Here is a 17,349-nt window from a genome sequence, read left to right as displayed (position 1 = left end):
AACTTTTTACAAGTATCTTACAATATTTAATTAACAACAATCATCATCGCTGTACCCAATGTTGTGGCTGTTGGGTGTACGTGCGAAACGGCACTTGTCTCCGGGGACCCTTTCTGTTGGTGGGAGGCCCTCCCATGACAGGGTTAAAGGTACAGCAAGCGTGCGTCAGCTGATGCGTCTCGTGACGTCACCGCAGAGGGGGCGTGCCCATGCAGCGAGAGCCAGCCATCCGGCCAGGCAGGGAGGGAGGCAGGCTCGGGTCCCGTGCAGCTTCCTATCCGCCGCTTGCTTGTGCAGCTCCGACAGCGAGCCGCCATCCTCACCGCCCATCATGTGCCTGCGCTTGTGTCAGGCTCAGGAAGTGAGCCTCGTTCCGCCGCTTCCCTCCTCTTGACTGCGAGCGCGTTAAGTCGCTTCGTCTCTGCCGGCTTGTGAAGCTTTTTGACGCGGTCTCCGATTGGAAGCCGGCTCCTCCTCCTCCTCCTCCTGCTCCTCGCGGAGTCGCAGCTCATGGAGGCCCCGGCGGAGGAGGCTCGGGAGTCGTTCCCCCTGCCCACTCTCACGCCGGCCGTGCCCCCTTACGTGACCCTGGGTCTGACGGTGGTCTACAGCGCCTTCTACTCGCTGCTCTTCATCTTCATCTACGTCCAACTGTGGTTGGTGCTGCGCTACCGGCACAAGCGCTTCAGCTACCAGACCGTGTTCCTGTTCCTGTGCTTGCTGTGGTCGGCCCTGCGCACGGTGCTCTTCTCCTTCTACTTCAAGAACTTTGTGACGGCCAACACTTTGGGGCCTTTTCCCTTTTGGCTGCTGTACTGCTTCCCCGTGTGCCTGCAGTTCTTCACACTGAGCCTCATGAACCTCTACTTTGCACAGGTGAGTGGCAAGCATGATGCTGTCATTTGCAAAATTAGGCATACAAAATGTCTGCACATTAATCTGAAATGAACTACAAAAAAAACGACCACATTGCTTTGTTATAACCTACATAAGTCTTAAAGCTTAATGCTAACAAACGATGCTAAACACCATAGACAGGCGAACGAAAAGCATCAGTATTGCAGCGTTATAACCCTCAAGAAACAAATATTTGAACACAAACGGTGCAGTAACACACGTGGACAGACACTAAAACATATTTTGTGTTCCCTTTGTGAATAATGACAAATATTACTACGACTGGCTTCTAGTACAAACGCCAATTCCAATAAAGTTGGGACATTGTGTAAAATGTGAATAAAAACAGAATGCAATGATTTGCAAATCCTTTACAATACTACAAAAGCAATATATTTCATGTTCGAACTGATTATTATTCTCTCATTTTGAATTTGATGCCTGCGAAACATTCCCAAAAATTTGGGACAGGGGCAGCAAAAGATGAATGTTGAGGAATGCAAAAAAAAAACAAAACAACAACCACCAAAAACTCAACAATAAATATCTTGTCTTTGTAGTGTATTATCAGATGATTACAGGTCAAAAATATATATTTATTTATTTTTATTTATTTATAAAGTACAATATTATTGACTGCTATATTTTTCTTCATCTTCATTAAAAAAAACATTACAAGCATTTCATTTGTTTTTGGGGTGGAGGCTGGAGCGAATTATTGGCATTTCCATTCATTTCAATGGGAAAAAATGATTTAAGATACAAATGTTTTGAGTTATGAGCATGACCATGTAACAAGTAAAATTCACATCTTTTATTGTTTTTAAGCCAGTGTTGCATTATATACTATACAGTTTGAATATTAAAGGGATACTTGGCTCATTGAGACATTTTTAGCAATAAGAAGATAATATTTTTTTTATAACGAATGTGATAACTTCATTATTTTTCATGAATTTATTTTCCCACTTGCTGTGGACTGAAGATGGCATCGCCTGTGCCGAGTGGGAAAATGTGTTTTTCAAGGTATTAATTGTACATAAAAAAATTGTACATAAAAAAATAATAAAGTATAATAAAAAATAGTAACTTTTTACTGCTGAAAATAGCTCAATGAGCCAAGTATCCCTTTTACTGCATTTAAATATAAGAAAATAAATACCGGTAATTAGATAATGGTTCAATTTAGTGATGGGAAAATGAAGCCTCATGAAGCACTTGTGATATTTTTATTACTCCTCTAGATGGCACTATTGGTTTAAAAAGGCAGTGGAAATGTAATACATTTTCATTGCACTAGCTTTATATTTGAACCACGAGCACCATCTAGAGGAGTAATAAAAATACTAAAAGTGCTTCATGAAGCTTCATGAGGCTTCATTTTCCCATCACTAGTTCAATTGTCTCTAAATAGATGTTTTAAAACAAAAAGTTCATCAAATCTATTCCCATGTATTTAAATGACAATCAACTTGTTTTGCATTTAGTTCCCTTACTGTACGAAACATGAACTGAACTATGACCTTAAAATTACATGAATGTACGTACCGAATGGTAAATTTGGTGTATAGCTTGATGTTGATTGATTGATTGCCAATCACGTGTTTTGGCAAAAACATGCACAATATTTGACAAAAAATGAGACCATAGCACGTTACATCCAAAATATGCAATATTTATAGGTTCCTATTAGATTGTAAATGTGTAATGTTGCGTACAGTATGTGTATAGGTCGACATGCTCAGTGATGAAAATCTGAAAATACCGAGGTTCTATTTTCATCAATTTATTGACGACAGCCATCCTACCGAGGCGCCTGTGAGATAACACACTCCGTTCCAATCAGCTTTTAGGGGTGAAGGACTGACTCATTCCTCATCTGCTTACATAATTCGCATATCAAACAAAAGCTTCTTCTCAGGCCGCTAACTAAGGCTTATTCTTAGCAGCAGTAGAAAATGTGTGTGGTAAAAAGCAGCACTCGCTTCCTGTTTGGTGATTTTTCTTGTTGGAATGTGAATAGAGAAGTGAACTTGCATTGCAACAAAACGAGGCATTCACAATTTGCTGTTTACTCTTTCTCACGGCAGGTCGTGTTCAAGGCCAAGTCCAAATATGCACCTGAGCTTCTGAGGTACAGGTAAGTAATTACTTTTACAGCCACTGATATTCGGAGATGGACTTTTAAAAAAGGAAATCTTTTGTCACCGTGTACCCGCAGGCTGCCGCTGTACCTTGTCTTCCTGTTGATGAGCGTGCTGTTTTTAACCGTCAACCTGGTGTGCGCCATGCTGGTGAGGACGGCGGCGGCCGACGCCCGCATCGTGGTGCTGGTGAGGGTGGCCATCAACGACACCCTCTTCGTCCTGTGCGCCGTCTCGCTCTCGCTGTGTCTCTACAAGATCGCAAAGATGTCCCTGGCTAATATTTATCTGGAGTCCAAGGTGAGAAACCAGCATTTTATGCATATCGGCATCGGCCTCTTTTTTTGTTTTGATGGCCGATATATTAATTTTTTTTATTTTTGCTCCGATGGGCGCTTTTCTCCTATGTCTGCTCTAAGTCAGCGGCTGTTGACTCCCTGCAGCATTGGCCCGCCCACAGCACTATCTGATTGGTTGCTCAGGCAGTGCTATCAGCTAATAAGCAGCAATTAGCGTCTATTAGGTTAGCCCGTGAGCTAACGGTTAGCTCGCGGATTAGCAGCTATTTGGGAGTTAGCGTGCTGGTCAACGGTTAGCCCGCGAGCTAACCGTTAGCTCGCGAATTAGCGGCTAATAGCCTGCGAGCTAAACAGCTAGCTTGAGAATTAACGGCTATAAGGTTAGCACGTGAGCTAACTGTTAGCTCGTGAATTAGCGGCTAATAGCCCGCGAGATAATCGGCTAGCTCACGAATTAACGGCTATTAGGTTAGCCCGTGAGCCAACGGTTAGCTCGCGCGCTAACCTAATAGCCGTTTTTTAGCGGCTATTTGGGAGTTACCCCGGAGTTAGCGTGTGGGTGAATGGTTATCCCGCGAGCTAACAGTTAGCCCGTGAATTAGTGGCTATTTGGGAATTGGCATTATAGTTGGTGCAAAAGCTGATGACAAAAAAACAAAACATGTTGCAAATCACAAAAGCTGTTTAATAAACATGTGCTTGAAGGTATTTAAGCAGTCAAGTGCTGGAGTTTTTATTATTATATTATTATTAAAAATGTTGACTTTTTTTTCTTCCTGCAAATGTATATTGGCTTCAAATATCGGTTATCGGCCTCCCTGACTTTCCATAATCGGTATCGGCCCTGAAAAAAGCATATCGGTCTATCTCTAATGTCCTTTTGAATCTTTTCGGCATCTCAGGGAACGTCGGTGTGCCAGGTGAGTGCTATCGGAGCCATCGTCATCCTCCTGTACACGTCCAGGGCATGCTACAACTTGGTGGTCCTGGGACTCTCCAATAAGAGCATCAACTCTTTTGATTACGACTGGTACAACGTTTCTGACCAGGTAAGCATCTGAGTTTTATTTTAAGCACATCTGATATATTGTAGCAACCTTTTTTTGTGCGTGGCACAACCGGTTTCACTTAAAAAATATATTTTGACAGATAGAAACAAATATCCTTACTTTCGGAAATTGATTTGGAAGAGGAAAAGGATATTATTATTAGTATATAAAAAAAGCAAATATTTTTGATTGGTCTTTAGGCTTTTTTTCTTCCATATATGTCAGGGATGTGCAGTGGCCCACGGCCACACTTTGAGCGGCCGCTCAATTATTTCATTTAATAACCTTTTTTTTTTCTTCTCCCAAACAAACTCTGGCGGTTTCATTAGTTGCGGATATACCAGTTTTTTTTTTTTTATCAATATTTAAATATATATATATTTATATTTTGTTTATGGCGGGAAGACAACTGATTTTTGTGGAAAACACATATTGGATGTTTATCAGTGTTTTTTTTTTTTTTTTGAAAGTGTTTTTTTGTTTATTTTTACGAAAAATTGTGTTTGGTACGTTAATTCTAATTGAAGTAGATCAACTGTTTTTCATATTAATTTATGGTACGTTTGCTTTTACTTTAGCATTAGGCTAACCTATTGTATTAGACCAAGAGAGTAAAAATATTTACTCAAAGTTTGTATGAGAAAGTTTGTGAGAGAATTTGCCTATCCCATGAAAAAAAACGTATTAAAGATTTCTCACTCAGAAATTCAAAAGTCCATTTTGCAAGGAGAGATTTAGACAAAATTTTACTCTATTTTTTTTTTTTTAATTAAACAAGGGTTGAGGAACAAACTCACGACCTTCAGCTTCACCTGAGCTACGCCACTCCTACTGTTTGCTTGTATTAAATTATATAGCAAAAATTCAAACAGTGTAAATTCTTACAATTATTCTCTACTTGTTTGTATTTTCTTTCAGGCAGATTTACAGTCCACTCTGGGCGACACGGGCTACGTCGTCTTCGGGGTGATCTTGTTCATATGGGAGCTGCTCCCCACTTCTCTCGTGGTTTTCTTCTTCAGAGTCCGCCAACCCAACCTGGACAGGGTGAGTCATCGCTCGGCATGTGCCATTTGCTTCCCTTTCGCATCTTCCAGACATCACAAGTCGATTGCTGCAAAGCAGATGACACTTTCACCTTGTGCAATACTGGAAGCGTAATCCTCAGAATAAGAGGAAGTTGTAGTGCAACTTCTATCAGCGTGACGTTCATTGGAAGGAGAGCAGGACACTGTACGTGATGATTCATTGAAGCAACAATAAAACAAGAAACGTGGGTCCAACTTTGTCTTGCAGACCGGCTCTGGGCTTCCCAGTCATGTTTTCTCCTCCAGGGCTTATTTCTTCGACAACCCTCGACGTTACGACAGTGACGACGATCTCGCGTGGAGCGTCATGCCTCAGAACATCCAAGCCAGGTATAAAAGTCAATCATCATTTCTAAAAAAAAAAAATGTAGTTGAGCAGTTTTCTCCCTTAAATTGGTTAGTTAAAATATTTTCTTTGTTTGCTTCTATTTATTTGTAGATAAATCATGAAAAATATTGAAATTACTTATTGAAAATACAATTGATTCAACTTATTTACTTAAAGGGGGAGTTTGTAGTTTTAAAAACGTTAGCAAGATTTAAATATAGCCTTACTTTACCAATGTAGCAATACTAAGCTAGCATTAGCACTGTAAACAAGTCAATGTTAGCAACAGTGGGAGCATTTTTCACAATAGAATGTTACTATACTGACAACACAAAAATGATTGGTTTAGTTTTTTTAAATTGTTATTTTTAAATGTGCTCACAGTCAAAAAGAGGTGACAAACGCACCTGTTGAGCTAATTGCTAGCAAGATTTAAATGTTGCCTTACTTTACTATAACGTAGCAATACTATGCTAGAATTTAGCACTGTCAACAAGCCAATGTTAGCAACGGCGGGAGCATAACTTATTCATAATACAATGTTGCTATAGATACTGACAACAAAATATATTGGTTTAAGTATGTTTTTTTAAAAATGTGCTATCAATTCATAGTAAAAAAAAAAAAGGTGATAAACGCACCTGTTGAGCAGATTGCTAGCAAGATTTAAATGTTGCCTTACTTTACTATAAAGTAGCAATACTAAGCTAGCATTAGCACTGTAAACAAGTCAATGTTAGCAACAGCGGGAGAATTTTTCACAATAGAATGTTACTATACTGACAACACAAAAATGATTGGTTTAGTTTTTTAAAATTATTTTTAAATGTACTCACAGTCATAAAGAGATGATAAACGCACCTGTTGAGCAAATTGAACGCACCTGTTGAGCAAATTGCTAGCAAGATTTAAATGTTGCCCTACTTTACTATAACGTAGCAATACCATGCTAGCATTTAGCACTGTCAACAAGCCAATGTTAGCAACGGCGGGAGCATAACTTATTCATAATACAATGTTGCTATAGATACTGACAACAAAATATATTGGTTTAAGTATGTTTTTTTAAAAATGTGCTATCAATTCATAGTAAAAAAAAAAAAGGTGATAAACGCACCTGTTGAGCAGATTGCTAGCAAGATTTAAAGGTTGCCTTACTTTACTATAATGTAGCAATACTAAGCTAGCATTAGCACTGTAAACAAGTCAATGTTAGCAACAGCGGGAGAATTTTTCACAATAGAATGTTACTATACTGACAACACAAAAATGATTGGTTTAGTTTTTTAAAATTATTTTTAAATGTACTCACAGTCATAAAGAGGTGATAAACGCACCTGTTGAGCAAATTGAACGCACCTGTTGAGCAAATTGCTAGCAAGATTTAAATGTTGCCCTACTTTACTATAACGTAGCAATACCATGCTAGCATTTAGCACTGTCAACAAGCCAATGTTAGCAACGGCGGGAGCATAACTTATTCATAATAGAATGTTACCATCATGATAACACTAAACTTATTGGTTTTAAGTGTTGTTGTTTTAAAGTGTGCTATCAATCCAGTCAAAAAGAGGTGATAAACGCACTTGTTGAGCAGATCGATAATTCTGTGTCGCTTCTGAATCTGAAAATGCCAAAGCCCCTTTTAATGCGAATGAAACAAATGATAATACAATTAAACAAAACAAAACCAAATGTAGCCCTTGAGAACACAAGTTTTCCCACCTTTGTGTTTGTACCAGTTTGGTGGCCGACAGTTACGAGTGGGGGAGCCAGAGCAACAGCATCAGCGCGTATGTCGGAGGGGACGACATTTACCACCTGCCTCCCCCCCCAGAGGAGCTCAACCATTACTGATCATGAGCTCACAATGACTTTCTCGACTCCAAATGTTTTTTGCACACACTTATTATCCTCGTGAAGCACACTGGACCCGATACATTTGCATTCGTTCCGGAAAAGAACTCAGAAACGTGCCAGTATATGAAGGACCACTTATGGGAAGATGATTTGCACAATCCATGTACAAACAGGGCCCAAACTTGCTTATTTTTTGTTTATATTGATATGTGATTAATATATTTCCTTGACCTTTCACATTATGCACTGTATTCCTATGTACTGTATGTGTGTTTCTTTTCATACAGATTTGCTAATATAGATAAAGTAGTTTAAATCGTTAAAACAGTCAGATTGTAGTAAATTTGATTTTATTTTTTTAACCACACTTATTTTTGTGTGTGATAAATGGACACAAATGACTAAAGAGGAAAAAGTGGATAGTATTTGTGCATGTAATAATATACAGGTGCATCCCAATAAATGCATTTCATACAAACTTTCAGTACTTCACATGAAAAAGTTTTGGTGGGTGGGCACGGTGCCCTGTGGCCCACCTACAGCAACAGGTGCGCTTAGAGATACTAGCGAGTTTCTCTATATCAAGATAGCTTTCTCTTCTTTCAGCTTCGTTACGGTGAAACTATAATTAGAGTGTGATCAATATGTAGTTCTACACCACGACGACAATCCAGTTCATCAAATTAATTTTAACTGAGGATGTTTTTAAACAGTGTTTTTTGGTAACTGGGATGAGGAAGGAGACCAAACAGGCCACATTTGCTTTATAAATTCACTCCTTTTATTGACACTATTAACATAACGCTGAAGTCCAAAATGTTTAGCGATATGCATACAGATTGTACCTTAAAATTTATTGTGCTAAAAATGGAAAAATTAAACACTATCTAGTAATTTATCAAAGACATTTTTTTGACTGCTGATTCGTCACCAAATGAAGGAAAGACTTAAAATCATTTGTTATACAAAACGGGTTCTCTACTCAATGTAAAGCTTTGACTCGATTTGTGACCTTTTGTGAGTAATTTGACTTCCATCATATGGAGATGAATGCATTGAGGTCAATGTTGAGATTAAAAAAAAACATAATAATAAAAATCAAGAATGCGATACCATTAACCTCCTGCAGGGGGCAGCATAGAACTAGATTTGCCGCTTGGAAGGGTGACGCCATTCAGCACGTGTATGAATTCAAACAGCTTTTTTTTTTTTTTTGTGGGCAAGAAATTCAAACTAAGACCATTGTTTGTTTCTGTCAGGATAAATGTGTTTTTAATCCATCTCATTTGTCATTGTTGCAAACTCAAGCACATTTTCCAGACAGCAGCATAAAAACAATGATTCCGTGCGAAAAGCGTAACGCACCGAGTGGATGCAGAACGCTGTACCTTGAAGGAATTCACTGAGAGATGAGCTTGATTCCTGTGAGTTGTGTCAAAGTGTCAGTCGTGGCGCAAAAAAGTTCACCTTTTGAAAAAGACGGTGGGCCGGCCGGGAGAGGGAAGTAAAAAAAAAAAAACACACGCACACACGCACACCATCCCTTTCATGACATTCAAGGTCCGCTGGGCCGTCAAGGTTGGCAGAATATGAACACACTTGGCTTGTTTTTCCTTCCAAAAGCCATCCACGTTCCCACCGCCTCATGTCAAACACACGCATGCTTCTCTAAGGGCCACTTTCCGGGGGACGGAGCACTTGTTTTCTTCCTGGAGCGGACGCAGGGGCTTTTGCACTAGCTGGGATCGGACGGCTTGCCGAGGTCAACCTTTACTCCTTTTTCTCCCGCACCTGCGCGCGCGGGCCAAAAAAAAACAAAAACAGCACGTTTTTTGTTCAGAGTCTTCGCAGACTGGAGAAGGATCACATCGGCCAAAAATCATTAGGGAAGACGCTCGCGGGTGCGCGTCCAACTCTACCTGTTAAGTACTTTTCTTTCGCTCTGGCTCGCTCGTCCGCGTCAAAATACCACACGGTGATGGCATACCTGCACACACACACAACCACAATAATGACTCACTGCTAAAATGATGCTGGGCACAGTTTATGTCGACGTGGCGGTTATCACTTCTAACGCACATTGATCACACAACTGCACCTTGGCCTTTGACTTTGACAATTGTTTCACATCTTTGCTTATTTGTATTGTGCAAGGCAGTTATCAATAACCGGTGAGAGGAAGGATCGCATCGATTATATGACACATAACTTTGTAGGATTACGGTGGAACCTCGGAGTTTGAACGTCTCGGAACTTTGTACAAATCGGACTTCAACTCAAAAAATCTGAGTAAAAAAAAAAAAATGCCTCGGAGTTTGACCACCCATAATAAGAGATAGACCGATAATCGACGCCGATTTTGACAAATATCAGTATTGGCCTTTTTTAAAATTTATTATTATTATTTTCTGAATGCTGATAAAAGGTCTAAAACCATTTTAATATCTCAGGGAGCTATTTATTTACACTTTCAGATGCTAAAGACCCCGGGGAACTTTCTGAACCGGTTGTTTTTGTTAGACTTTAAAACAAAGAAATTAGAATGTTTAAGTAAGATTACAGGTCGTTTTACATTTTGGAGGGGGAAAAAATATATATTTACTGTAGAAAACTATAGAGAGCTACATACTGATAACCTTGGGAGCTCCCTGAACTTTTTGTTAGAAATTTAAAAGGATGTCAATTATCTAAGAAATGTATATAATTTCTAAATTTTGAAAATATGAAAATTTGTTCAATAAACATGCTTAAAGACATTACAACAGAGTCAAGATTTCTATTGAAAAAAAAAATAGAATTTTAAAATATTTTCCCCCTCTTTACTGAAAATGAACATCGGCTTCAAATATCGGTTATCGGCCTCCTCGACTACTAATAGCCTGAAAAAAACATATCGGTCTATCTCAAGTCATAATAACGGTGGACATCTTAATTCAAAGTTGAGGTAATTCTCACAAATTTAAAACTGTAAAATTGCGTATAATTGTCTCCAATAAATTTGTGTAAGGACATAATATTTATTACAACTTAGGAAAGGGAAGGATTTTGAGATTTTTTTTGGGACACATTATTTTGACTGTATACGAGCCCACATCTTTCTCTTTTTTTTTGGGGTGGGGGGGTGTGTTTAGGCAAGGTGGCGGTTATCATTAATAACTGGGACTGTGGAAGTGCTTGAACCTGGACAGGAAGTGCTCACACTACTAACAAAAGAAGTGTACTCCGGCTGTCTAGTGTTCCCGGACGTGTTACAAATTGCAGCGTGGGAGTGTCGAGTGTTTCCCAACCTCCCTCGAGCCAAAAAGTCTCACGGAATATCGCAAAAAGTTGCTGCCATTTTGTAGTAATTAACTCTTTGACTGCCAAAAACGTTAAATAACGTTTAGTAAAATCCTAGGGAGGAGTGCCAAAGACGTTAAAAGACGTTTGTTTCAAAACAGAGGTGAAAGTAACCATTTTCTATTGTTGATTACTGAAAAACGGAATAAGGTAGAAACAAACTTTTTTTTTCTGATGAAAGATGAGAGTCCAATCTTTCATTTGGTAGTATGTGTGTTTCCATAGTCCAAACACATCATTTTCTGTGGACCTTGAAAGATCAGTCAAAATGCTTAAATCGGCTGGCACTGGGGACATCCCGTTTCTGAAAACGTCTGGCAGTCAAAGAATTAAATCACTTTTAGACCAATCAAGTGACATTTTCCAAAGCGGTCCTGATGACCGGGGTAGCGTTGGCGAGACAAATATGACGACAGGCAAGGATGTCCGCGGCCGAAAGCTCACCTGGTAGCAAAAGCGGGCTGAACCTCGTGGGGGTTCCGTCTGTCGGACCAGAAAAAAAGCAGACGGTCAAATCTGGGCTCTATGTCGGCAAACTGGGCTTTTCCTTCTGGGAAGATTCGTAGAAGGCCGCCGTGTTCCTGGAAGATGACAACAAAAGGGACAAACGTCTCGATTATGTTGACAAGTCGGGACAAAAAGTCAAAGCCCCGCGCTTGGCACGTGCCGCTGCCGGGCACCGCCGGTATCGCTTGTCCCGCTGAAAAGGTCACGTCGCATGACGTCGCCTTAAAAAGGGGGCTCATAAAAAGATCCCCCCCTGCGATATCCCCGCGCGGGCTTCAACTGGACGTGCTTGTCCGGGGGCTCGAGATAGGAAACGGCACCGGGGAGGGAGGGGGGCTGTGGGGTGGCTTTCCTGTGGAGGGATGGGAAGAATAACCCACAGGAAAAGTGCTGCGGTTGGATAAAGGACCTGGAGAGTGAAAAAGCAGATTGCTGCAACTAAGCGTGCCGTTGCGTCCCGCACGGCGCTGATATGATAGGCCCTTTTATTCACACGCACGCTTGCGAGCCTGACCTTTTTTTTCCCCCTTTTTTCTTTTGAACCCAAGGGAGAATGTCGGCGGTGTGACAAGGTTAAACCAACACAATTGGGTCAACGAGGGCAGGGGGAGGGGTCTGTTTTGTTGTTGTTGCTTCAAAGCAACAACGTGCAGCAGGTTAGGGAAAGTTCTTAACGCGCCACAACCCGGCCAGCTCATTTCACGACAACTCTCACGGTTCGATTTGATATTCTACCTTCCAATGGAAGCCTAAAAACATTGAATACAGCTCAATGTTGTACATTTTGAACTTCCAGCAAAATTGTGGCAAAAAAACATAAACTTCTTAAATCATGCAGCTTTTCTGAACCCTTTGAGTTCAACTTTAATCACCATTTGCTAATATGATATCATCCAAACAAATACAGATTTACTAAATCATCAAACCTTTTTGAAAAGAAATTCAGAAGGGCTGGGCGATATGGCCCAAAAAATAAAATCTCACATTTTTTTCCAGTCATTTAGGATGATTACGATTTTAAATCTAATAAATCGTTTATTTAAAGGTCTCATTTATTCAAAAAGAATTCCTGTGCAGTAATGCATACTGATTTTAAATCAGTTTTAACAAACTTAACATTCAGTTAGCAAAATTACAATTCACAATAACATCTGGATCTAACAGAACACAAGAACATAACAGCTTTTAACAATCCAAAAGACAAAATTCGATTTCACGATTTAGCAAATTTTAAACGATTCGATTTTCAAAATGACGATTAACCGAATGAATTCGATTTGTTGCCCAGCCCTACACTGAAGTCACTAAAACAACACAAAATTGACTATTATTGTTGTGAATAAGAACGCAAATATCATTTAGAGTGTAAAACAGTGAATGACTGCATATTGCAGTGCATCGGGCACTTTGTGTACAGTGTTACCTCGTTTATCGCTGGGGTTGCGTTCCAAAAAATACTCGCAATAGGTGAAAAGTAGTCACCTATAAACCCATGGCTGTAAACCCCTCACCACATACTTCATGCATTTGACACTGACAGCCATTAACATCTCTCACATTTCTCTCGTTTAAACACAGTCAAATTTCAAAACTTTATTGATTTTAAAAAATACATACACTCGTGCTAACATTTTTATTTATTTTTTAATATATGCAAAATTGCACGCAAAAAAAGTCCGCGAAAGCTGAACCAGGCGATAGCCAGGGAACAGTAATTGTAAAACATATTGACTTGTTCCTCAACTTCATTTTTGTCATCCTTGGGTGAGGGGGTTAAAGTTTGGGCGGGACGCATTTATCATTAGGGATGTAACGATATCCAAACAACACGATACGCTAATCATCACAATATTGTGGGGAGGTCGGCGATACAAAAAACAAAAAACAAAAGTCAGAATATTGTAAAAAAAAAAAAAAAAGAGCTCATACTAAAAAAAAACATCACAATATTGAGCTTTTGTACATTATAGCAATGCATATAAACAACTTAAAATCTCTAATAAGACTTAATATTGAGGCACTTGCTAATGCACGCACACAAACATACGACCTTCCCCTTCAGCTGACCAATTAGCGTGGATTTTAAACCTCGAAGGGCCAAAACATGCCTTGTGAAAATTAAACTGCACTAAAAAAAAACTAGCCACCAGAGGGTGCCAGAACCGCACAAATGGAAATCAACCCAAATATTGTGACATGACGACGACGATATATTGTGGCAAGGTTTAATATCGCGATATCACGATATCGCCGTTATCGTTACATCCCTAATACATATTGAGACTTAAAGTACAGACGGTAAATGGTATAAGGGAGCCACTACAAACATTTTGAATATGATACACTATAAACTTGGGGAACACAATTTTGTTGAGTTCGGTCTGACAGCTGTTTTAAGCTCATTTTTGGGTGTAACTGATCTCCATTTTTTTGAGTTTTTGAGCTATATTTTGATATTGATATTAGTGAGCCGCACACACCTCTCACCTCACGGTTTCCATTGTGACGGCACGAACAAGTCGCCACGTAATTGTAGAGTCCAATCGTTAGCAGCTCTTCTTACTACAGTCTTACTACAACCAATCAATTGGATTTTTGCTTATCAGGAGGGTAAACTGTGGAGAAAAAAACTTGACGTGCTAGAAAAAAAAAACAGATGCAATTTTGGAATCAGCATCCTAATTTTAATCAGCATAAAAATCGAATTTAACTGATAAATTTTTTTTTTTTTTAAATTCCAGTGTTGCATAACATGATGCACATTTTGGGAATTATCGACCTTCTCTCGTGGAGCCATGGTATCCTGGCAACCACATCCTATGAAAGGAGGCTCGTCAAAAAAGCAGCCAATCAGAGGGCCTGATGGAATGACGGCCATGTCCAACCAGGTTTCAGAACATGCTTCCATTGGAAGAATTCCAGCCTGTGCGCGAACACGACGGCGGCGATGGCGTGACCACCTCCACGATGACCACCGGCGGGGTCATGTACACTTTCAGAGCATCAACGCAGCTTTCAGATACATTCTAACGACATTAACTCATTCGCTCAACTCGATTTTGTTTGACATGAACACTGAAGGACAAATTCATCTAGTCACCAAATTTTTCTTTAGAGCCCATCCATCCACTAGTAAAAAAAAAAAAAAAAGTCACCAATTTTCGTTTTTTTGTGCTCAGGACAAAACCCCCTCTAATATCAGAGAATTGCTTCAACACCATGTTTAGCATCTTGGTGCCAAGGAACCATTTTGAAGTGAACGGAGCTTTCATTTAGTCCGTTTACAGCCGTGGCTAATTGATCCGTACTTTGCCGCCCTCGTGTGGCATCTGCAGGGATTTGCAAAGCTTTTTAGGAGGGGCGTCAATTATTTGTGTGAAATAAATTAGAGGGGGGAAAAAAAATATTCATCAGTTGTGGAATGAACGTCAAGTTTTTAAAATCTAATTCTAAGACGGGTTGTGCAATTTACAACTCAAATTTATAAAACATATCAATGTAATAATCTTACTGCAGTATTGCGTAACATGCCTTTAACTCTTTGACTGCCAAAAACGTTTAATAACGTTTAGTAAAATCCTAAGGAGGGCTGCCAATGACGTTAAAAGTCGTTAACTATGTTTTTTTTTGTTTTTTTTTGGAGGAAAGCCTTGGTAGTATGTGTGTTTCCATAGTCCAAACACAATTTTTTTCTGTGGACCTTGAAAGATCAGTCAAAATGCTTAAAAAGCAAACATTTTTAATTCACTCATCAGTAATCACAAGGAATAACTTTGATGATAAGACTCAGGTCAGTTCAAAATATTGTTCAATTTATTTATTAAAAATGTTGCTTTGTTAGACTTCCTATAGTATGTTTGCAATATTAAATTAATTTGTTGGAACCCCCCCCCCCCACAAAAAAAAGTGTTCACATTTACAAATCTCAATCACAGTCAAGTCCTTCATGTTGTGCACTCTACTGCAGCCCCCCCCCCCCCCCCCCGACATGCTTATCTTATACAGTAGATCACTCCAATTTCCAACATTAGACTCACTATCGCTATGTTTTAGTTTTTTCTAAGCACACATACCTTGGCACTCCAATCTTTATTAAGGTAATATATGCATGTGACACAACGTCCATCGCCGTTGGGGTTATCCACATGGCGCACGTAACCGGTCCCGTTTCCAGGGTAACATGCTACCATTGCCTAAAGACAAGAAGATCAAAATGATGATGAGTAAAAAAAAATAAAAAATAGACAGTGCCAAAAAGCAAGTATCGGAACAGAAAGTAATTTTTATCTCCAGTATCAAGACAAAAAGTGATATTTAAAATTTTGAATGTGTTTGCAAATCTCAAAACCAGGACAGTAAAGTGGCTTACAGTCTTAGGCGTGGAAGTGAGGTGAGTCGCAGTCACATTTCAAGTTTGTCAAACTCTGCTGCACATATAAACCAAATTCACTAACTTCAAATTCCATCCATTCGTTTATGCTTACAAATGCTTTTGTGGCTGAAAAGTGTCCGTTTTGTCGTTGCAGGTCTCTCGGAAACTAGCTGACCGTGCGCAAGACATCGTTTAGGGGTAAGACGTTTATTAAGGTGAGGGGGATTACCGATCCATGCTTGACTGTGCAAATGCATTTAAATTTGAACAATCGTCATTCATTTTGCTTGATCTCACATTTTGTGTGAATTATGACCAGCGAAGACATTTTTGGTCCAGATGTTCCAACTGCAAAGAGCAGATCTTTCTCTTTATACTCTCCTACCGACCTGAGCTTTACACAAGCCATGTTTGTGTTTTCTGTAAATCACCTTGAGTACTTAAGTCGATATACAGTATACATTGACACCGTTCCAAAGCTGGCGTCTTTCCAATTCACAATTGAATGCATACAACGATCTTCTCTTCTGAGGATAAAGAAAGTCAACTGAACTGTAAATATTCACCCCTTGTCCTATTGTGAGCAGTCGTGTGGCAAAAAGGACGTCGGGTTCCTCAACTCTCTTCAAACACTTGCATAAACAAAGCGCGGCAACATTAGTGCAACACTTGCAGCAGGGTTGGAATTAATTGGGGGGCATTTAGACGCTGTATGTTTGTACATGCTTGCATGGCTAAGGCTAAAGTAGAAGCGCAATCTGAACTGCAGTAAACTTTGACTTCTGGCGTCATTCCAGACGTTTTAATGGTCATGCTACGTGCAGAGCGTGAGGAGGGCTGCTTGATTCTCCTTTATGCCCCCCGCCCCCCACCCCCCGCCCCCGACTTGAGCTCTGCACATGCTGCTTGGAGCACGTTTACGACTGTAGGTGTGAACTCCACGCGCGCAGCTGCTTTGCACTTCTTTTGCCTTGTTGAAGTCAAATAACTGCCGTGAATTTGAGACGAGCAGGATGTTGGTAAACTAGACATGGATATGATACGGAGTATAACGGACCGATCAACTGATTTTCATATCTGACCAAAATGTGCTCAGTGGAACTGGCAACGAGCTCAAATGATGAATTGCGTTGTGCATGCTAAATTATACGCGGATATTGTTTAGGGTTGAGATACTTTGTATGCTTTTGCTGTCGTTTCAATGCTGGTCCACGCAGACTTGAATTGAAGTGAAGCAAAACCGCAAGACACTTGACTTGAAAACAAGACAAGATTTTCAGTCCACCTGTTATTTTCACTTGACCAAGCCAAACCAAATTGTAGACAGTGGCAATCGGAAGACGGATGAGCCTCAATTTTTGGGGCACTTTAAAAAAAAAAAATTAAAAAAAATATTTACAAGTTGCGGACAAAAATTGGACATGCGAGTGAGCTTTTTTTTTTCTAGGCATAGGTCTCCTAATAAA

General features: G+C 39.8%; 2 protein-coding genes across 3 annotated transcripts in view; one reads left to right on the top strand and one right to left on the bottom strand.

Annotated features, from left to right (window-relative positions):
- The first annotated feature begins 220 nt into the window (after positions 1–220).
- Positions 221–8,071, top strand: gpr137ba (G protein-coupled receptor 137Ba). Its single transcript, XM_077581604.1, has 7 exons — positions 221–876; positions 2,988–3,037; positions 3,119–3,341; positions 4,243–4,389; positions 5,308–5,436; positions 5,686–5,807; positions 7,548–8,071. The coding sequence occupies exons 1-7, from the start codon at positions 511–513 to the stop codon at positions 7,660–7,662; spliced, it is 1,152 nt and encodes a 383-aa protein (XP_077437730.1). The 5' UTR covers positions 221–510; the 3' UTR covers positions 7,663–8,071.
- Positions 8,072–8,907: 836 nt separating this feature from the next.
- The window catches only part of egln1a (egl-9 family hypoxia-inducible factor 1a), a 23,721-nt gene continuing 15,279 nt past the window's right edge, over positions 8,908–17,349 (bottom strand). The window contains exons 2-5 of one of the 2 annotated variants that reach the window (XM_077581605.1): positions 15,585–15,704; positions 11,449–11,585; positions 9,585–9,652; positions 8,908–9,456 (exon numbers count right to left, since the gene is read on the bottom strand). In XM_077581605.1, the coding sequence (XP_077437731.1) occupies positions 9,401–9,456; positions 9,585–9,652; positions 11,449–11,585; positions 15,585–15,704 (381 nt within the window). In that variant the 3' untranslated portion in view covers positions 8,908–9,400. The remainder of the gene's footprint in view (positions 9,457–9,584; positions 9,653–11,448; positions 11,586–15,584; positions 15,705–17,349) is intronic. The other variant, XM_077581606.1, reaches the window with a different exon arrangement.

Source organism: Vanacampus margaritifer, chromosome 12 (assembly GCF_051991255.1).
Source record: "Vanacampus margaritifer isolate UIUO_Vmar chromosome 12, RoL_Vmar_1.0, whole genome shotgun sequence".
NCBI classification, from domain to species: Eukaryota; Metazoa; Chordata; class Actinopteri; order Syngnathiformes; family Syngnathidae; genus Vanacampus; species Vanacampus margaritifer.
This window is presented reverse-complemented; position numbering and strand designations above follow the sequence as displayed.

What these genes read in the sequence shown, in the direction of transcription:
- gpr137ba (XM_077581604.1), top strand. Translation starts at nt 511, where the DNA reads ATGGAGGCCCCGGCGGAGGAGGCTCGGGAGTCGTTCCCCCTGCCCACT. An exon ending in TGAACCTCTACTTTGCACAG is followed by an intron (nt 877 to 2,987) that starts GTGAGTGGCAAG and finishes TTCTCACGGCAG; the next exon opens with GTCGTGTTCAAGGCCAAGTC. An exon ending in CCTGAGCTTCTGAGGTACAG is followed by an intron (nt 3,038 to 3,118) that starts GTAAGTAATTAC and finishes GTGTACCCGCAG; the next exon opens with GCTGCCGCTGTACCTTGTCT.